Source organism: Amphiura filiformis, chromosome 19 (genome assembly GCF_039555335.1).
Source record: "Amphiura filiformis chromosome 19, Afil_fr2py, whole genome shotgun sequence".
In the NCBI taxonomy this organism is placed as follows: domain Eukaryota; kingdom Metazoa; phylum Echinodermata; class Ophiuroidea; order Amphilepidida; family Amphiuridae; genus Amphiura; species Amphiura filiformis.
The window spans coordinates 12045626-12065231 of NC_092646.1; the positions used below are offsets into that span (position 1 = coordinate 12045626).

Consider the following 19606-nt stretch of genomic DNA (forward strand, 5'->3'; position numbering starts at 1 on the left):
GAAGGTACACATTTTTTTCCCAAAAGATCTAAAATTTTTAGGGAAAAAAGTACTTGTTGGCTTTTCCTCCCAGCTACATATCATTAGATTAATTAAGTTTACTTCGAGGACTGTTAAATATCAAAAATAAAAATAACATCAAATTCTAATAATTTGCCATAAAATTTGTATTATACATGTATTACAAAATAATCAAAATTATTTGATATTAGAAGGACATTCCTCATATTCAAAATGCAATTCGATATATCTGATGTGTTCTCATGTCCCAGAAAAAATACTTTGCAAACATTGCTATCCGAGCCCTTAAGCCCATACCTTTTCTTTTTGTTGCTCATCTCGTAGCTTGGCTCTTCTTCTCTCTAACTCTTGTTGACCTCGATCAAAGTTTTCCTTCTTCTTGTCTTCAAAGGTCACCGGCAGTGCTGTAAAAAAATTATTATTATTTATTATTTATTATTTATTTTATTATTTATTATTTATTATTTATTATTTATTATTTATTATTTATTATTATTATTATTATTATCAGATATCAAATTAATGGTGTCTAACCAGATCGACATCCTCAACCCCCACTTTATCTCATCAAAACTGAAATTTAATATCAGAAGATAGCATATGTTTTTTATTTATACCAGTGTTAAACTGTTGTCCCAGATATGATTTGTTTAGACTTGGATTCATAATCCCAGGACAGCTTGAGCCGTGGGTTCGAATCCGTGCAGCGCCAATGTGTTATTCACTTGGGCAAGAAGCTTTGCCTCAGCTCACACCAAGGTGTCATAGGGAGCTGATATGGGATAATTACGATCTTAAGTGCTGAGAGGAGCTGCGCTTAGGTTGTTGAAGTGAAATGATTCGGATGGATATCATTGGCAGCGGAATAAATTTATTTTTGAAGACCTGATTGTCATAACAACAGAAAACTCTCTGTCATGGAATAATGGTGATTGAGATAAATTAGAACCATACATTTTAGTCATTACAATACCCACATGCAATAAATAAATAAAAATACTATTTATAAAGATGCAAAAGTTCAAAGAAACATTTGAAGATTGCCTGGAAGATCTATATTTGAAGATCTATAATAGGTGAAAACAATTTTTGTTATTCAAACAGTACCTCTGCATTGAACCATATCATGCTAATCACTCACACCTGTAAGATTAGTATTTTTGAAAAGAGCGGTATTGTATGATTGCAGACATATACACAGGTGATGAGTGCAACCAACTTATAGTGCGGCACGATATATTAAAAACTTGTTTTCACCTATTGCTATGGTAGTTAATTCGATCATTACATCACTTTGACGGTGAATATCTGGAAGGTGGGGCGGGACCCAAATGGCAAATTCCTGTCAAAAGGTGTTAGGGGGTAGCCCATATACCCATATCAGTACTAATTTCTTACCCATTACTTCTTCAGGCTGTTGCTCATCCACACTGGGTTGGTTCACCAGGGTAGGCGACATAGGCGGACCTCCTAGCTGACCCATCATCGGCATAGAGGGTGGCGCCCCTGAGGATGATAAGCTTCCCTGCCTAGCCCTCCTGTATGACAATGGCACTAGATTAGGTGGCAAGGTCTGGTAGAGAGCCTGGCCAGATTTGGCTAAGTCCACAAGGTGAAGGGCTAAGACGAACTCCTCGGAGGTAAGCTTACCATCGCTGTCTACATCTGAGAGTTGCCTGAAAACAACAAGAATCAGCTATTTATATTAACATTCTGTGAAATTATTAGTCTCAGTGCTAGTAATTTTCACAGTCCCTGGTTAATTTTCGCAGCCCTTCTCCAATTCAATGTAAAATAATGAAACATGAACTTCATCCATGGCATTTCTTGTTTAGCACTGGTACTTACCATATTTGTGCTAGCATATTTTGTGGTAGTCCATATTGCATCAGTATATTCCTGGCTTGAGGCCCAGTTAGGAAGCCATTTTTGGTTCTGTCATAAGTGTTAAACATCTGTTTGTATTTTAGTTTTGAAGCATGAGGGATAGCCCACTCTCCTTGTAGTGCTGCCGACCTGTAATGACAAACCAGATTATGTAGTACTTATACCAGGGTTATGTGTTGTAACTGTAAGGATAAGCAGGACTAAACCTGTTCAATGCATGAGGTATAGCCCACTCTCCTTGTAATGCTGCTGACCTGTAATGACAAATCAGATTATGTAGTACTTATAACAGGGTTATGTGTTATAACTGTAAGGGTGATCAGGATTAAACCTGTTTGTTACATGAGGTATAGGTCACTTTTCTTGTAGTGCTGCCGACCTAACCAGATTATGTAGTACTTATATCAGGTTTATGTGTTATAACTGTAAGGATATGCAGGACTACACCTGTTCAATGCATGAGGTAAAGCCAAATCTCCTTGTGTACTTGTAGTGCTGTTGACTTGTAATGATATACCAGGTTTAAGTAGTATTTATACAAGGGTTATGTGTTATAACTGACTTACCTACCCTAATTTTATTTTATGTTATGCCAATCAAACATTTTTTAGGCCTAACTGTGGTAACATTGTGATAAATGTCAATATTTTTCAAATGGAATTTAACATACAACTGGAAAAATTTCAGCTGGAATACAATGTGTGGGTTTGTGGATTTTAAATGGGAGAATCCAATATAACTGACTTACCTTTCAGGTGAACCTTGGTCTGACCCTGGCACAAACTGCAATGGAGGCGGTGGCCCTCCTCTTCCTGGTATAGGCATAGTTGCTGACGTTGCCATTGGACTACCAAAACCACCCATGGTTCTTGCTGGGGCTAAAAACAAATGATAAAATAAACAATGAAATGACATTAAAAATGAATTCTGACCCATAAAGTGGTTCGAGATATGTAACATGATCTAGTCCATGGAGGGCAAAGGAGGCATTTTTGAAAATTGAGTTGATACAGTTATTATTTTTATACAAACATTAGGCTATCATATACTGAAAACAAAACACCAAAGGTCTAGCATACTTGGTTCTAAAGTTATGAAGTTGTGATGTCTATTTTGTTATGTATTTTATTGTTTTTTTACTCCATACCTTTGCCTTTATCTCAATTTCATATTTGCCGCCTTTGGCCTCCATGGACCAGATTGTGTCACATATCAAACTTGACTTGAGTGGCATAAAAATTGCTTGCCCCTCCCTCTCGACATGCCAAAATTACTTGCCCCCCCCCCCACCCCCATTAGCCTGCCAAGAATTGCTTGTCCCTTCCTCTGGGGCTGCCAAAACCTCTTTGCACCCCCTCCTCACCTCCCCCCCCCCCACTTGCATAAGTTGTGTCAAACAATGTACTACTAATTATTATTTTAAGTTCTAAATTTTGTGAAAAACTAATCCTTATTATTCTAACAAGTCTTAGGGGAAATAAGTACTTGGGGTGCACAATGGCCGAGCCAAACAGGCATTGACTCATAATCGGAAGGTTGTGGGTTTAAGCCCTGGCGGCGACATCGTGTTGTGCCCTTGAGTAAGGTACTTTATCTCGATTACTCCTCTCCACCCAGGTGTATAAAGGGGTACCGGCATTCCTAAATGCTGGGACGGTAACAGACTCGCAGTGGAGGTATAGCAATCCCCCCATAGGAACATTTTACGGTGGAGTTTGGCCTAATCGCTAACGAAAGAGAGATGGGCGGACACTCCGTCCTGTAGAAAATGCAGGTTTGACTCCTTTACCTTTAAGAACTGTGCACTCGTTAGTATAGGGTGTCACCATTCCCTATATTACTTACACATAGAGGCTGCTGGCATCCTAGGAGCTCCCATACCAGGAGGAAGTGTGAAGGAGCTTTGACTAAAACCACCCTGTATGCCACCAGACTGCATTGGAGCCATGCTGCCAATAGGAGCCATACCTGTAACAAACAACCAAAACCACATTAGTGGTGGAATTGTTAAACTCTGTTAAAATCCAGTTTTGCTGAAGAACTCTCAGTACTGCCATAACGTACCAAGACATAGCAATGGTACAGTACATGACCATGAGAGGGGGCAAATTGTATGAGCAGACCAGCTAATAAAAAAAAAGCTATCATGGAAGAAAATGACCACTAGGCAGGCCAATTGCTAAATAAAGTTTGAGAATGGGGGGAACAAACAAAGTAGTTCATTAATAACTGGCATTGAATCAGCATTCATACACTCTTAGATAGCGAGAACCAATCAGATCAAGCGTTAAAACAATCCAAACCATGCATTGATTGTGTTTAATGTGCACTCCGCGTACTACACGCAGTGCTTTCGCACATGTTCGAGTCACGTAAGCTTCATTCATTTTTCGGGCAGGTTGATGCATTTATTATTTGGTTCTATTTTCCTACATTTTTAGTGATAATTTTGTTATAGTGTAAAAACAGGAAAAATCACATGTTTTTTTCTTCTCGTGTATGAAAAAGGTTAATGAAAGCATATTACTTGTTGCTCGAGAAATTAGACAAACTAACGCACTTGCGCTGACGTTGATGCGTCATGCATTCCCTTGTGCATTAGACGCATCAACATCAGCGTGCGTGCATTATTTTGTCTAATTTCTCTCCCGACAAGTAATATGTGTTCATTAACCTATAATCGACGGTCAATCAACGGATCAAACAAATTTGTTTCTAGTGCTATAATGCAGTCATAAGCAAGTTACCAGTTTGAATTCGGTCCCGGGGGGAGGGTTGGGGGGTTCAGTGGCGTAGCATGGGTCATCATATGGAGGGGGCACCGACTAAGATTGGGGGAACCCGGTCTGATTGGGGGGCACAAGCCATTTTTCAGCAATTTTCCTATAGAGGTTGTGCATATGGCGTATCATACCGTAAATATGGCGGACTACTCAAATGCATTCAACAAAAGCATGATTGCAATCTACCATGACAGTTCGTCTCACACACATAACAAATGCACTACGATCAAGTAGGTTGATGACAACATTTGATTGAATGGACTGCACTGCGCCATGATTACGGTGAAGGACACCGGTTCAAATCCTTTGTTTAGAGCCAATCAATAATTTCACGCACAACCTCTATGGCCTTGCCCCTATGAGGGATGTGGGATGTTTATGAGCGGTGGCTGTTTTAGGAAAGTTACCACATTAAGCAATATGTAATTGGTGCATATCACCTTACCCATTGGCTGTTGTCCAAACCCTGCCATCCCAGTCGAGCTAGGTCCAGGCATAGCAGGTTGTTTCAGTGATGGTGGTAGTACCTTTGGTAAGTCAATACCCTGTAGTTTTCTCTTGATAAGGTACATAGCAATAGAGAACTCAAGCTGGTCCATCTTCCCATCACCATTCATGTCCGCAAGGCCCCTGTGCAAAATAATATATTCATACACTCATTATTAAGATTTATGTAACTCTTCATTCAATTAGATCTACAAGTTATAGTTATGATTGATTTGGGCTTATGTTTTAAAATAACTTGACAAATATAGGCTAGACCAGATTCCAGTCAAATTACATTGTACAAGATTTCAAATCAGGGGCAGCTCGGTGCCCACACAATGTCAGGAGCCGCTCTGCAAAAATTAGGGGGGCATGGCACCGTTCTGCAAAAACCGTTCCCCCCTTAAATCTGCCTCTGCAATAATGCAAAAATGGGATTTTCCATTTGAAATTTGCCATGCCCTGTGGCAGATTTAAGAATTAAGTCTTCCACAGAGAGAGTATGTTTTTCAAATTGGCCAAGGTTAATTATTTTGAAACCCATACTCTACCTGAATAAGGTTGTACCTATATCTGCTGCAACTAGAGCACTATTTCAAATGGAAGCTACCCAATCATCTATTCTATTTGAAACCCATACTCCCTCTGTGAAAGACTTTTAACTTAAATGTCCACAGGGGGGAGTGATGGTTTCAAATGGAACAGCCCAATCCTTACCATATATGTCCCAGTACTGGCTGAGGAAGACCCGACTGAAGGAAGAATCCACGAGCCTGCTCACCTACATAGTACAAATAACACAATCAAGTCATGAGAAATATTTGGACAAATATTTCCATTTTGCATCTTCCTTTTCACAGCAGCTGAAGGGAGTAGCCCATTTTGCTTTGCAGAAATACCAAAATAGTACTGCACATACTATAGAAAATGTACACAAAATGCCTCACTTACTTTCAATTACTAGCTAAAATTAAGGGTGCTTAGATTTTTGTTTGAAAAAATATCATCCCTAAAGTATCGCAAATCTATCCACAGCTTTCAATATCTAGAGCATCATCATTTATTCTTCTATACATGTGCTATGGAGCAAGCATATACACTGCAACTCCCTTCCGCTGCTTTGCTTCCTTTTAGTCTGTTATAAACCTAAATTTAAAAGTTAGATATCATTTCACCTAAAGCAGGGGTGGCCCTATCTTTTTTCCGAAACCAAGAGCCATATAGTCAATCCTTTCGCTGATGCATAGGTATAGAGGCTGTATCAAAATAATTAGTACCAATCAGTTTTGATGTTTATTTAAGAGCCTGCTTCATCCAAATGCAACACAAGGTCTTCTTGAAATCACCAGAATTTATTGTTATATGACTGTTTATGACATTAATCTATAAATTACAGCCTATTCATAACTGGAGCCTGAGAGTTTTTAACCCAAACTCCAAAACTGCATTTTGACCAAGTGGAAGGATGGAAGGAAGGAAGAAAGATGAACAGAAAAGTTGTTTTCCTCGTCAAGGATTAAACCTACTGACCCCTCAGGTGCCAACCAGCAGAACAAGTATAGGAAGCCATGCCTGTGACCATCGCCCAGCCAAGGGTTTTGTTTTGATAAAATACCTTATTTCCTCAAAAAGTCCCTCCCCTTCAAATAAATGCCCCAGCAGTTTTTGTTATGAAAATAACCCTCAAACTATGCCCCTCCTCTGAACAAAGGGCCCAATTTTACATGTTTTTGACTGCAAATACTACGAACAAACCCATAATTGGTTCAGTGGTTCTTTAGATATAGCTCTTGATATTTTAAGAAGGTATCTCAAAACCTAGACTTTTTATATTGATGCCTACATGGCAAGAAAGCAGAACAAACACAATTGTAAATTAAAGTCACATGTATGTACCTGTAATAAACCCAGCAATGGGTTTAAGCTGAAAGAATTGTGCATCATGTTTGGCCCGGTCCTCTGGGGCTATCCTCCAATCTGTGTAACAAAATAAAGACATATAATATAAATAGTCTGGTCATCAGCCTTATTTAGAGAATAAATGATAGGAATTTTTATTTTGACTATAGATCCTCTATCGTGTGATAGATGACAGGCAGGTCCAATATTTTGAGTAGTGGATGCCTGCGCAGCCGGTATCCACTACGATAAAAATATTGGACCTGCCTGTCGTCTATCATAGACCTGTAGAGGATAGTCAAAATAAAAATTCCTATCGTTTATTCTCATTCTTAGTCACTTAAATATCATTTTAATAATTGTAAACTATTTTTTAAGCAAAAATTAAGTTACCGTCATAAAAACTCCCCTTTTTCTAAAATAAACGAAACTTGTTTACAATTTCACATCTTTTGTTGCACGTACTGCTAGCGTGTGCGAGTATTCCGCACTGTGTCTACGCATACAACACAATACATACGCACAGCTCTATGAGCGTGTTACGCGTTATCAACACTCATGATGACGTGGGGTCGTCTACAGCCTGATAGACGACACCCAAAATCATGCGATTGTCCTATCAGATTATGTGTCTACGTAATAGACCACTCCCACGGACTAAGAATTACTCATGATCGACGGCGTGGCACTCATTGGCGAGCCTATAGGCACTGGAATTAAATCTCTATTTTCTTTGTTTTGCCCCATTTATTTAAAAGGGGACATATCTGACAGTGATGACTAACATTACAGAAAAAAATACAAATTTTATTTCTTATGAATATATATATTGCTTTTTACAAAACTTATGTCATTTAAGCACTTTTTAAACAAATGTTGTTAAAAATTTATAATAATATCAATTAGTCAGCACTCACCCTGATAACCAGCTTGCATCATCTTGTACAGCTTCCAGGTCCCTAAAATACACATAATGACAAAAAATAATATCAATATGAACAAAATTATCACAACCCAGATATGAATTGACAGTTCAATGTATTACACACTATATTATATATAACATATATAAAGCAAATATGGTATCACGTCCAAATCCAATGTCATAATTCAATGAAGTCCATACCACAATGAGAGAGTACAACTTGACCTCAAGTTTTAGGGTATGAGTTTTACATTTTTTGTAATACTCAAAATATTCAATGGTCATTCTGTTATGTACAATTATATTGGGGTTATAGAACTTTGTCCTGACAGATGAGCATGTGATTCTAGTGACTGGTACCCCTCACATGATGAGCAATACCCTTGCAAGCACCACGCTATGAGTACACTGTAAAAGTGGAAATTTTTGCGGTACATTAATTTCTGCGCTTTTCACGTGCAACACAGCTACTGCGAAAATAAAAACACACAAATATATTCTTTGAATGTATATGTCTATGTAAGAAAACTCAAAATCACGAAATTAAAAACAAGCAATGTAGTTCAAAATCAGCAAAGCGCAAAAAAATTTCATGTGCAAAAAATTACGCAAAAAAAATACATGCATGAAAATGACCACTTTTACAGTAATAATGATCTCATTCTCAATGACATAGCTCAATGACCTCTATTGAGCAACCATAGCTCAAAATTTGACCTCAAGTTATGGATTATGATAACAGTTGAGCATGACTGATACCCCTCACATGATGAGCAATACCCCTGCAAGCAAAATGTCATAAAATAATGTATAAATACTTGAATTGCAAGATCCTATCCATCATTATATCCATGGCTGCTTTATATGTATGTAAAGTCTGCACAAAAAGTAACTCAGCTGTTATAAATACGCCTATAGATTCAGAACTAATAATTGTTTTCACAATATTTCAACATAAAAAGATGGATGATTTATTTACGCGCATTTTGATTCCCCATTTGTCCAATTTTGTTCAATATTGACAATACAGCAGTGTTTTGAAAGAAAAATACCCCAATTTAAAAGTTGCAGTTATTTGTATTGATTTGAAGTAAGCGCAAAGATAATGGCGGGCTTTGCGTGTTTACAGTGCTGGCATTATAACCATTGATCGCTGTAAACTGCAACTTTTAAATTCGGGTATTTTTCTGTAAAAGCATTACTGTGTCGTTAATATTGAACGACATTTGACGATTAGGGTATCAAAATGCGTGTAAATAAATCATCCTTCTCGCTATGTTGAAATATTGTGAAAACAATTATTAGTTCCGAATCTATAGGCATATTTATAACAGCTGAGTTACTTTTTGTGCAGACTTTATTCAGACAGTCTATCTAAACAGAGAAAAAACGTTCTGCCTAATATTTCAGGTGTGAATACTGCTGTGATATGGCTTACCACAAATCCCTTTTGAGACACTGACCAATTAACATAGACTAATAATAACTACAGATGCTTCACCAAATGGCTAAGTCAAGTCCAGCATCGTCTATTAATTTGTTCGGCTTAAAGTCGTATTATAACATTTCTGTAAAAATAGATTAGTATTTATTTTCCATAAAATGTTAGCTTTTACTGTCAGATATGTCCCTTTTAATTTTGAGCCGAACAAGTGAGGTAAAGCATAGAAAATTGGAATTTACTAATTAGCGCCCATGCATGTTACTCCCGGGGGATCCCGCCGTTGTAATACGGTACGATCCTCGGGGGGTGTGTGTATGTGTATCCCGCACGCCATGTACGTACTGTGCATACGTGTTCGCCTAATATTTCCATCGTAATAATAAAACGCTGGTTCCATCGTTTTATTCAAAATCTCGGATTTTGACAAAACTACAGCACCTAAAGTCTTGATTTTTGCCGAGTATCTTTATTGACTAAAGTACATTACAATCATGTAAAAGCCAGAATTAAAAAATTCTTGGGGGCGTTCTCCTCAGCAAATATTATAATGGCTTTAAATATAACACTGTGTATCGATACACAATGTAGAATGGCATGCACATTGTTGGGCGCAGTTTACGCTAGTTGTGCGTTGCGTAATGCGTGAGTAGCGCACCCTTATGTGAATTTACGCGAGCGTGAATTGAGACTTTTATTGACTTGCAAGGGCAGTCAGGCAATTCTGCTAAAACCTTTTGGCTCTAAATGTATCAAAACGAAGTGATTGGAATATAGGCACATGTGTTCTCATGACACATATGTGACCGTTCACGGCGAATGAGCCGTAAATTCCTCCCCCGGTCAATTTTGTTTTATTTCATGTTTAACAAATATACATCATAAGCTTTAAAATGGTATATCATTTGACTTCAAACGATACCCAGAAGCGGGGTTATAGTTTGTTAAACTTTGCTCCTTCAACGACATTGAATATGACATTCGTACACATTTTACGCTGTAACTCAGAATACAATTTAGGGAATTTACGGCTCATTCGTGCTGTACGGTCACATATATATGTATATGGGAGTGTTTATTTCTTTTTTTATAATAATCATACACTTCAAATACAATTCTGCACACTAATAAGTGCCCTCCCCCTAACTAGTCCCCGTTCCAGAAAAATACAGAACTAATTTTTTTGGATTAAAAAAATATTACCCTATTTTGCCAAATGTAACATAGCTAAATCCTAATCCTTTAGTTAGTCCTAACTGCCAATGAAAGTAACATTTTAATATTTGGTCAATTTTTGGAAATAAGGGCCAAAAACATGCATTTTTAAGGTGTTTTTTGACCTTTTTCGTATTCTATGACAATCAACTGAACAAAGACTAATTTCAAGTTATGCATTCTAATTTTTGGAAAACACATTTTCCAATCTTTTTCCTAACCAATTAGCAAAAATAACATATAATATTAAAATTATGAGCTAACTCTTACCTTATACTTATATTTTGAATGCGCCAAGTCTTACAATTTTGTGACTACAATTGTAAGAAAACATGCAAAATTGTATGTTTTTGGACCATTTTCCCTCAAATTGGCCAAATATTAAAATTTGACTTTTATTGCCAGTTAGGACTAACTAAAGGATTAGGATTTAGCTATGTTTCATTTGGCAAAACAGGATAATATTTTTTTAATGAATGGGGAGTAGCCATTACAATACCATTGATATTATTACACAATACAGTAGGCAGCCTTTGCATTGCGTGCAGAATGCACCAGTGTTTACTCAGTAGCTGTACGTCACAATTTTGGCCCAGTGAAAATTATATTTGGTGCACACAAATTTGCAATGATGTATAACAACAGATAGTCAATTTGAGGAATTAGTGAGCAAAAATTGTTCCAATTTAGGTGAAAAATGCTTTACTTGATGAACCTAATTTCCAGTGTGAGTAAATATAGTGTCTGTGGTGCACCCTGTGTTAGTTATGGTCACATGTATTGAAATTTGTCATTGTAACAACGACAAACTCATGTCCAACTAAACATTAACGTGAGAGTGAAAAATAAAAAAATATTTCTAGGCTAATTCCATGGATGGCTTGGCACAGAAAGGAAGCACAGTTGATAAAATAAATCATTGATCAAATCACCAGAAAGTCACCCAATTTCTCACTTAACAATTAGTTTTTATGGAACAGGGAACTACCAAAAACCTCAGTGACACGGTCAGTGTCGAAAAGTCACCACACTTTTTTCCTTTAAAAACCATTGGTTTTTCTAGGACAGGACACGGCCAAAAGTAAGAATGAAGATCGCCAAATGCCACCCAATTGGGCTACCAAATTGCATGTTTGGTAACACTGAAAGGAAGTCACCTTCCACACTGAAATGACTAATAAGTACGAGCCCAGCTATAGTATGTTTAAAGCCTTAACCCTAGAACTTCTGAGCCATATTTTGTAACACAGACTATGAAAAAAAAATGTGATTTTCACCCATTTTTTCTTCGACATTAAATGAAATGACTATTTCAACCTAAATAACAAGTAAAAATTCAGTAGCTCTTGGAATAATTTCACAGAAAGTAAATAAAAATCACTGATTTTACCGTAGAAACCAATGGTGGGCCTCACCAACCCCCCTCTATAGCAATCTTTGACGGCCGGTCCTACCCCCGGGTAAGGTCACCTGATGGACCGAACCCCACACCCCCGCCCACACCCTTTCCCACAGCCAACCAAGAGGGAAAGGCGACAGCAAGCCAACTCCCAGTTATCTTCATGACTAATGCCCAATCACTTGGTAACAAGTTTGATGATATTAGTGTGGTATTTGATCAGAACAATGTTGACGCCGGCGTTGTCACTGAATCTTGGTTCAAAGATTTCATGCCTGTAAACCAACTCGGCATCAGCAACTACAACTTATACACCCAGTCCCGGGAACATAAAGGTGGCGGTGGTGTTGCCATTTATGTGAAAGAGGATGTACCTGCCTCTCCCATCACAGATATTGAAGTCCCACCCGAGCTGGAGTGCCTATGGGTTAAAGTAAGACCTAAGAAATTGCCAAGAAGCATATCCGCTATAGCTATTTGTGCTGTGTACATCACCACTAAATCGCCACTTCAACCCCTTCTACTGGAACATCTTCTAAGCAGTGTTGACATTCTCCGATCCAAATATCCTGATATTGGCATTATTATCACTGGCGACTTCAACCGTATGAACATATCACAATTGACTAATGGTAACAATCTATTCCAAATTGTCGATTTCCATACTCGAGCACAGGCAACCCTTGACCTTATAATTACAAGTGACAATATGAGAGCTTGCTATGAGAAGCCGTGTCCCTACTCATCAATAGGGAAAAGTGATCATTTGTGCGTTCTCTGGAAACCTAAAAGGCATAGAGTTGTTCATCATAAAAGGAAAACACAGATCACCCGCCCATTGCTCGAGTCAGGAATCCGAACATTTGGAACTTGGATTCAAAGCCTTGATTGGCATATGGTTTTAAAAACAAATGGTACTCAGCATAAAGCTGACGCTTTTTACACCATTCTTGATCAAGGTATGAGCTCATGCTTCCCCGAAAAAAAGAAGATGGTTCACACGAATGACAAACCTTGGATTACCCTCAGATTAAGGACCTGATTGCGAAGCGTCAAAAGGCTTTCATTTCGGCTCTGATCAAGAGTGGCGTAAACTGAGAAAGCGAGGTCAAGCGTAAAATTGAGAAGGCAAAAATAGATTACCATGCCAACAGAATCAGAGGTCTTCAAAAGCGGAGTCAAGAAAATGGTACCAACAAATCAAAAGGTTACTAACTCTGGCCGATCTGAGCTCAGATTGGACATCCCAGGTGTTTGTGATGATGATGAGAAGGGTAAGGCTGATGCGGTCAATGACATGTTTGCTAAAGTATCTGCGCATGTACCCCCATTGGATACATCTAAGCTACCTGCGATTTACCAGCCAAAGACCCTGCTCCCAAACTGCACCCTTGGGAAGTTTATTCTGAGTTACAGAAAATTAACCCCAACAAATCTGGGGGACCTGATCGTATCCCTGGTAAAATCATTAAGGAATTTGCCTATGAGATGAGCATCCCCTTGACAAATATTCTTAATTCCTCATTTACTGAAGGTATTGTACCAAGTCAATGGAAACAAGGTATCGTTGTGCCTATACCAAAACAAAGACCCCCTACTCTTGATAAGTTACGGCCAATTTCTTTGACCTCAATCTTCGCCAAAGTAGCTGAGGGTTTTGTATCGAGATGGGTAATTGATGATATTAATCACAAGTTAGACATCAGGCAATTTGGAAATGTAGCAGGTGTGTCAACTAATCACTATCTAGTCAATATGATGCATTACCTTCATACTGGTGCTGAAGTGAGTCACAATACCGAACGATTGTCCTGACTGATTTTTCTAAAGCCTTTGATTTGGTCAACCACACCATTCTCATCACAAAAATTATTCAAATGGGTGTGCGAGGAACATAGTACCTTGGCTTTGTGACTTTCTTCAGCATCGACTGCAATGTGTGCGATACAACAACATGCTTTCAGACTTTGTGCAACTCACAGCTGGTGTACCGCAGGGCACCAAGCTTGGCCCAATTGGTTTTCAAATCCTCATCAATGATGCCGCCGATGATGCACATGCAGAAGTCTGGAAGTATGTTGATGATCTCACATTTGCTGAAAACTCTACTAGTGATAGCAATAGTCATATCCAGGAAGATCTGAATAAGTTCTCAGACTGGGCAGCAACTAATGGCCTAAATCTTAATGCCAAGAAATGCCAGGCACTTGAGGTTAATTTTAGTAAAACCAAACCACATCATGCAGACTTGAGCATTGGATCTGACAAGCTTGATTATGTTGACAAAGCCAAAATCCTGGGTATCTGTATTCAAAGTGACCTGAAATGGCAATCTCAGGTTGATATTATGATCAAGAAAGCAAACACTCGTCTTTTCATGCTTAGATCCCTGAAAAGATTTGGCTTTGACCAGGATGAACTTACGGTCGTTTACAAAAGCTATGTCAGACCAGTGCTCGAGTATGCTGATGTGGTTTGGCATTCGGGGCTCACATGTAAACAAGCTAGTGATCTTGAGCGCATACAAAGAAGGGCTATTAGAACCATACTTGGTTATAAATACATCTCATATTCAAAGTCAATACAACAGTGCAATATTAAAAAGCTAGAAGACAGAAGGGTTGAGCATTGCGAACTTTTGCCAATGGACTGAGAGACAGTCTAAGAACCAGTCATTTATTACCCCCACCAGAATCTCGGTCCATGGCAGAAGTTTGCGCAATGCTCAAGATCATACACAACTCAGGGCCAACACGAAACGCTTCAAACAGAGCCCCATCCCCTTTTATGTCACACTTTTAAACATGCATTAAATGCCCCACTTGCTTTTATCTAAATTCAATTTGTGTGCATACATGTCAGAGGGATGCGCTTGTCGGCTGCTACATGTGTCTCATTTCGCATGGTAGCTGGGAGTAGATGCCGGACTTGTCTCGGGTGGATGTCGCTTTGGGTCAGCCCTGGGTCACATGGTTTGGGAGTACAGAGAACATTCCTTGGCCATGTGACTTGCGGATGATTTGGAGTGGCCTCCGCTTGGGATGGGTCTGTGTTTGTTCCTGGCTGTTGTGCGGGGTGGGACGCGTGTGGCGTCCGACGAGTGCATCATTTTGTTATGGATGTACACATTTTTTTCATAAAGATTTTATCCTGCTGGCAGGTTAAATTTTGTTTTTTAGTGCTTTTTAATCAAATCTTTTGGTGATATTTTTCATTGTAATTGGCCTATTTTATTTGTGCAAATTTCATATCTTTATGTCCTTGTAATAATATATTTTCCATGTGTCATGTTTATTTATATTACCATGTGCAATACTTGTGTATTTATAAATGTTTTAAATTTGTGTGTTATTCTAAGTATTTAATTATAATTGTAATATTTCTCTGTAATTTGGCCCATGGCCACGATTGTGAAATAAATATATATGAAATGAAATGAAGGCCCTGGGTAAAAATTTTTGTACTAAAATTAGCACAAAGGATGGATCTATGATTAGCTTAGGTCATTTGGGCATAAACGTGCGATGGATAAAAAATCTTTGGGGGCTGGTACCCCACACCCCCCCCCCCCAATTTGTAGTTTGTGATTTTGGTCAAATTTTAAGTACACATGTACATGTATTTAATTCTTCACCACATATTATGAAATATTAATAACTAAAACTGTCAGGAAAGTTTTCTGCTCATTTTAAGCCAAACTAATATGCTAAAATGAAAGAAAACTCGCATACTATCCTAGCCGCTTAACTGTGGTGTTCTAGGGGATTTTAAAGTCAGAATTAATTACTGTACTTTAATTCAAACTTGCTCTGTTGCCTTAGAAACACAATACATTTGGCAGAATCCATCTATGTGAAAGCTGAAACATGTGTAAACATATATATAAAAAAAGTCAGGTTTTTCAAAAAAATTGACCAAAATTATTTTAACAGATCTACATAGTGATCAACTGAGAATCAAATTCAACCTGCAATACCATTTAAATATCTATCAGTTTCTAAGCAAAATATTCCTGCTCAGTCAGCAAATGCAATCAATTTACAAAACAATGCAAAATACTGAGCAAGCTGAAATTTTGACTTTCATCGCTTGGAGGGGGTGCAGAATCGATGCTGAATTGGTCAATTTGGTGCCCCCCCCCTTCAAGAAATTGCACTCGCAAACCTCGGACAGTCAGACGGATGGACAGAATGACAGACAACCAGGAAACATAATTACATGTACCTCTGGTGGAGGCATAAAAATGGACCTACACCCACCTTTAAATTCCTGGTCCACACTTGTGCAGAGCATTTATCATTATTATAAAAGTGCTCACTCCAATAAAGAAAGCTGTGCAAAACTGTACATATTATATAAAACTCTACACTGATTTAGTGAGTTTTATAAACAAGACAGTCCTTAATTTCTCTATCCCCTTCAAATATACCAAAAGACCTGCTATTCATTATACCAAATGCCCATGATGATACATGTATGGTTGTCCGTCTGTCCCAGTTTTCTGCCAGCGAATGATACATGTAGATACACCACTACACTGAGCGTATCAAATCCAATCAGATAATACAGGCCAGTACATGCAGGTTGCCCCACCCCCAGTGGTCTACCAGTGATCAACTATATCCATCTAGGTGAGAAACACGTGGGGATGGCTCCAATCCAATCAGATACAGGTAGGTTGCCCCGCCCCCAGTGTTCTGACAGTGATAGGTTATAACCATACATGTAGGTGATATATACACCAATGTGCATCCAATCTAATCAGATAATACTGGTAGGTTGCCCTGCCCCCCAGCATTCTGCTAGTAGTTTTACCATACATGTAGGTGATATACACCAATGTGCATCCAATCTAATCAGATAATACTGGTAGGTTGCCCCGCCCCCAGTGTTCGTGCCAGTGACATGGTTAGTGAGTAACTATATATGTACGGAATATACACCAGGTCTATCCAATGCAATCAAGAAACCTGCGCAACAGGTATTGTATCATTGGTCAATCAAGTAATTTATTAGTAAAGTGAAATATTAAACCTCTACTTTCATAACACATCAAGTAATCAGGCTGATATGATCATTTTGTGATTTGAAACAGAGCTGACAACACCACCATGGCTAGACTGGCTTATTGCAGAATTCCTGGTATATTCCTATGCTATATGGGAATAGCATTAGTGTTATACTTGGTTTTGTTTTCATGTAGTATACAGATGACTGTGAATGGACAGGACAATAATGGGACAATCAAGTGTGTCAATGAGATCGAATATTGGTATTATGTAAATGAATCTTGGTATTATGGAAATGTAACAAAATGTCACATGGAATGCGTATCTAATTGTACCTGTACCTTGGATGATGTTGACACCATAATCAGTAACTGCACAGATGGACATGTGTCTGAGACTCAAGTTTTGTATCCACCAGGTAATGTTACTCATCTCTACTGGGATAATAGTACTTTGCATAGTATTGAACCAATAGCATTTGCAAGGTTTGGCAGCAGGTTACAAACATTGGTTCTGAGTGAGAATGCATTACATAAGATACACCTTGGTGTGTTTGCAGGACTGACAAGTCTGGAGATGTTAGACCTGGGTAACAATGCATTACGTGAGATACAGCCTGGTGTGTTTGCAGGATTGATGAGTCTGGAGAAGTTATACCTGAATAACAATGCATTACGTGAGATACAGCCTGGTGTGTTTGCAGGACTGACAAGTCTGAAGTGGTTATACCTGCATATCAATGCATTACATGAGATACAGCTTGGTGTGTTTGCAGGACTGACAAGTCTGGAGAGGTTATACCTGTATAGCAATGCATTACATGAGATACAGCCTGGTGTGTTTGCAGGACTGACAAGTCTGGAGAGGTTATACCTGTATAGCAATGCATTACATGAGATACAGCCTGGTGTGTTTGCAGGACTGACAAGTCTGGAGAGGTTATACCTGTATAGCAATGCATTACATGAGATACAGCCTGGTGTGTTTGCAGGACTGACAAGTCTGGAGAGGTTATACCTGAGTAGCAATGCATTACGTGAGATACAGCCTGGGTTGTTTGCAGGACTGACAAGTCTGGAAATTTTATCCCTGATTAACAATGCATTACATGAGATACAGCCTGGTGTGTTTGCAGAACTGACAAGTCTGGAGGGGTTATACCTGGGTAGCAATGCATTACGTGAGATACAACCTGGTGTGTTTGCAGGACTGACAAGTCTGGAGTTGTTAGAACTGTATAACAATGTATTACATGAGATACAACCTGGTGTGTTTGCAGGACTGACAAGTCTGGAGAGGTTAGAACTGTATAACAATGCATTACATGAGATACAACCTGGTGTGTTTGCAGGACTGACAAGTCTGGAGAGGTTAGAACTGTATAACAATGCATTTCATGAGATACAGCCTGGTGTGTTTGCAGGACTGACAAGTCTGAAGGTGTTACTGCTGATTAACAATGCATTACATGAGATACAGCCTGGTGTGTTTGCAGGTCTGACAAGTCTGGAGGAGTTATACCTGAATAACAATACATTACATGAGATAGCACCCAATGCTTTTGGATCATTGATGAACCTAGACACACTGTGGATACATTACAATAAGCTATCCAGTCTCCACCCTGACACATTCCAAAACCAAACCAGGCTAATAGAGCTGACTCTTAATCATAACCAGCTCCATTTTGTTCCAGAAAACATTTTTCTCAGCTTGACTCATGTAAGGTATTTAAACCTTTCTGAAAATAAATTTAATCAAATTCCAATGCTATCAAACTGCACCTCTTTAATAACAGTAAACTTGAAAGAAAACCCACTGCTGTGGATACACAGTGAAGTATTTTTAGGGTTAAATGAAAGTGTTAACTTGTTTGCTACCAGCCCTGGAACATGTTGTTATGCATCATCTATTCAGTGTACAAGTGACCAACCATCTTCTCCATTTCTAACGTGTGCGCGCATGTTGACCTTTGACTTCCTTCGCATTATTATGTGGATGATGAGTGTCTTTGGCATTCTTGGAAATATATCGGCTCTTTTTACCAGATTCAAGAATAGACAGCAAAGTAATAAAGTCCAGTTTTTGCTCATCACAAACCTCGCGATATCTGACCTCATAATGTGCATATACTTGATTATTTTGCTTTCAGTAGATGCATATTATAAAGATTTTTTCCCATCAAATTCTGAATCCTGGCGAAAAAGTGCGTTGTGCAGGTTTGCAGGAGCCTTATCTGTGTTATCCAGTGAAGCTTCAGCTTTCTTCATAACACTAGTAAGCATAGATCGTTTTCTGGGAATAAAATACCCATTTGGAAGTCAACGCTTGGGCACTAAATTAGCCCGTTTTATAGTAGTTATGCTCTGGTTGGTGGCATTAAGTTTTAGTGTAACCAGCTATGTATTGTCAGGACTAAATTCTAGAATTTATTCAGTGTCGGAGGTCTGTGTTGGGCTTCCTATTTCACAATTAAAGTTTTATAATGAAAGTAATGTCAGCATCATCACAGAACGTAAAAAATTTATTCATGACCCCATT

The 19606-nt window shown here is 38.5% G+C and overlaps 1 protein-coding gene across 2 annotated transcripts in view; it reads right to left on the reverse strand.

Moving 5' to 3' along the window:
• LOC140140922 (intersectin-1-like) overlaps positions 1-19606 on the reverse strand; it is a 99168-nt gene that overhangs the window by 70315 nt on the left and 9247 nt on the right. For both annotated transcript variants that reach the window (XM_072162682.1, XM_072162681.1), the window contains exons 2-10: positions 7994-8035; positions 7074-7154; positions 5895-5958; positions 5137-5321; positions 3754-3876; positions 2657-2786; positions 1870-2037; positions 1420-1697; positions 319-425 (exon numbers count right to left, since the gene is read on the reverse strand). In XM_072162682.1, the coding sequence (XP_072018783.1) occupies positions 319-425; positions 1420-1697; positions 1870-2037; positions 2657-2786; positions 3754-3876; positions 5137-5321; positions 5895-5958; positions 7074-7154; positions 7994-8015 (1158 nt within the window). In that variant the 5' untranslated portion in view covers positions 8016-8035. The remainder of the gene's footprint in view (positions 1-318; positions 426-1419; positions 1698-1869; positions 2038-2656; positions 2787-3753; positions 3877-5136; positions 5322-5894; positions 5959-7073; positions 7155-7993; positions 8036-19606) is intronic.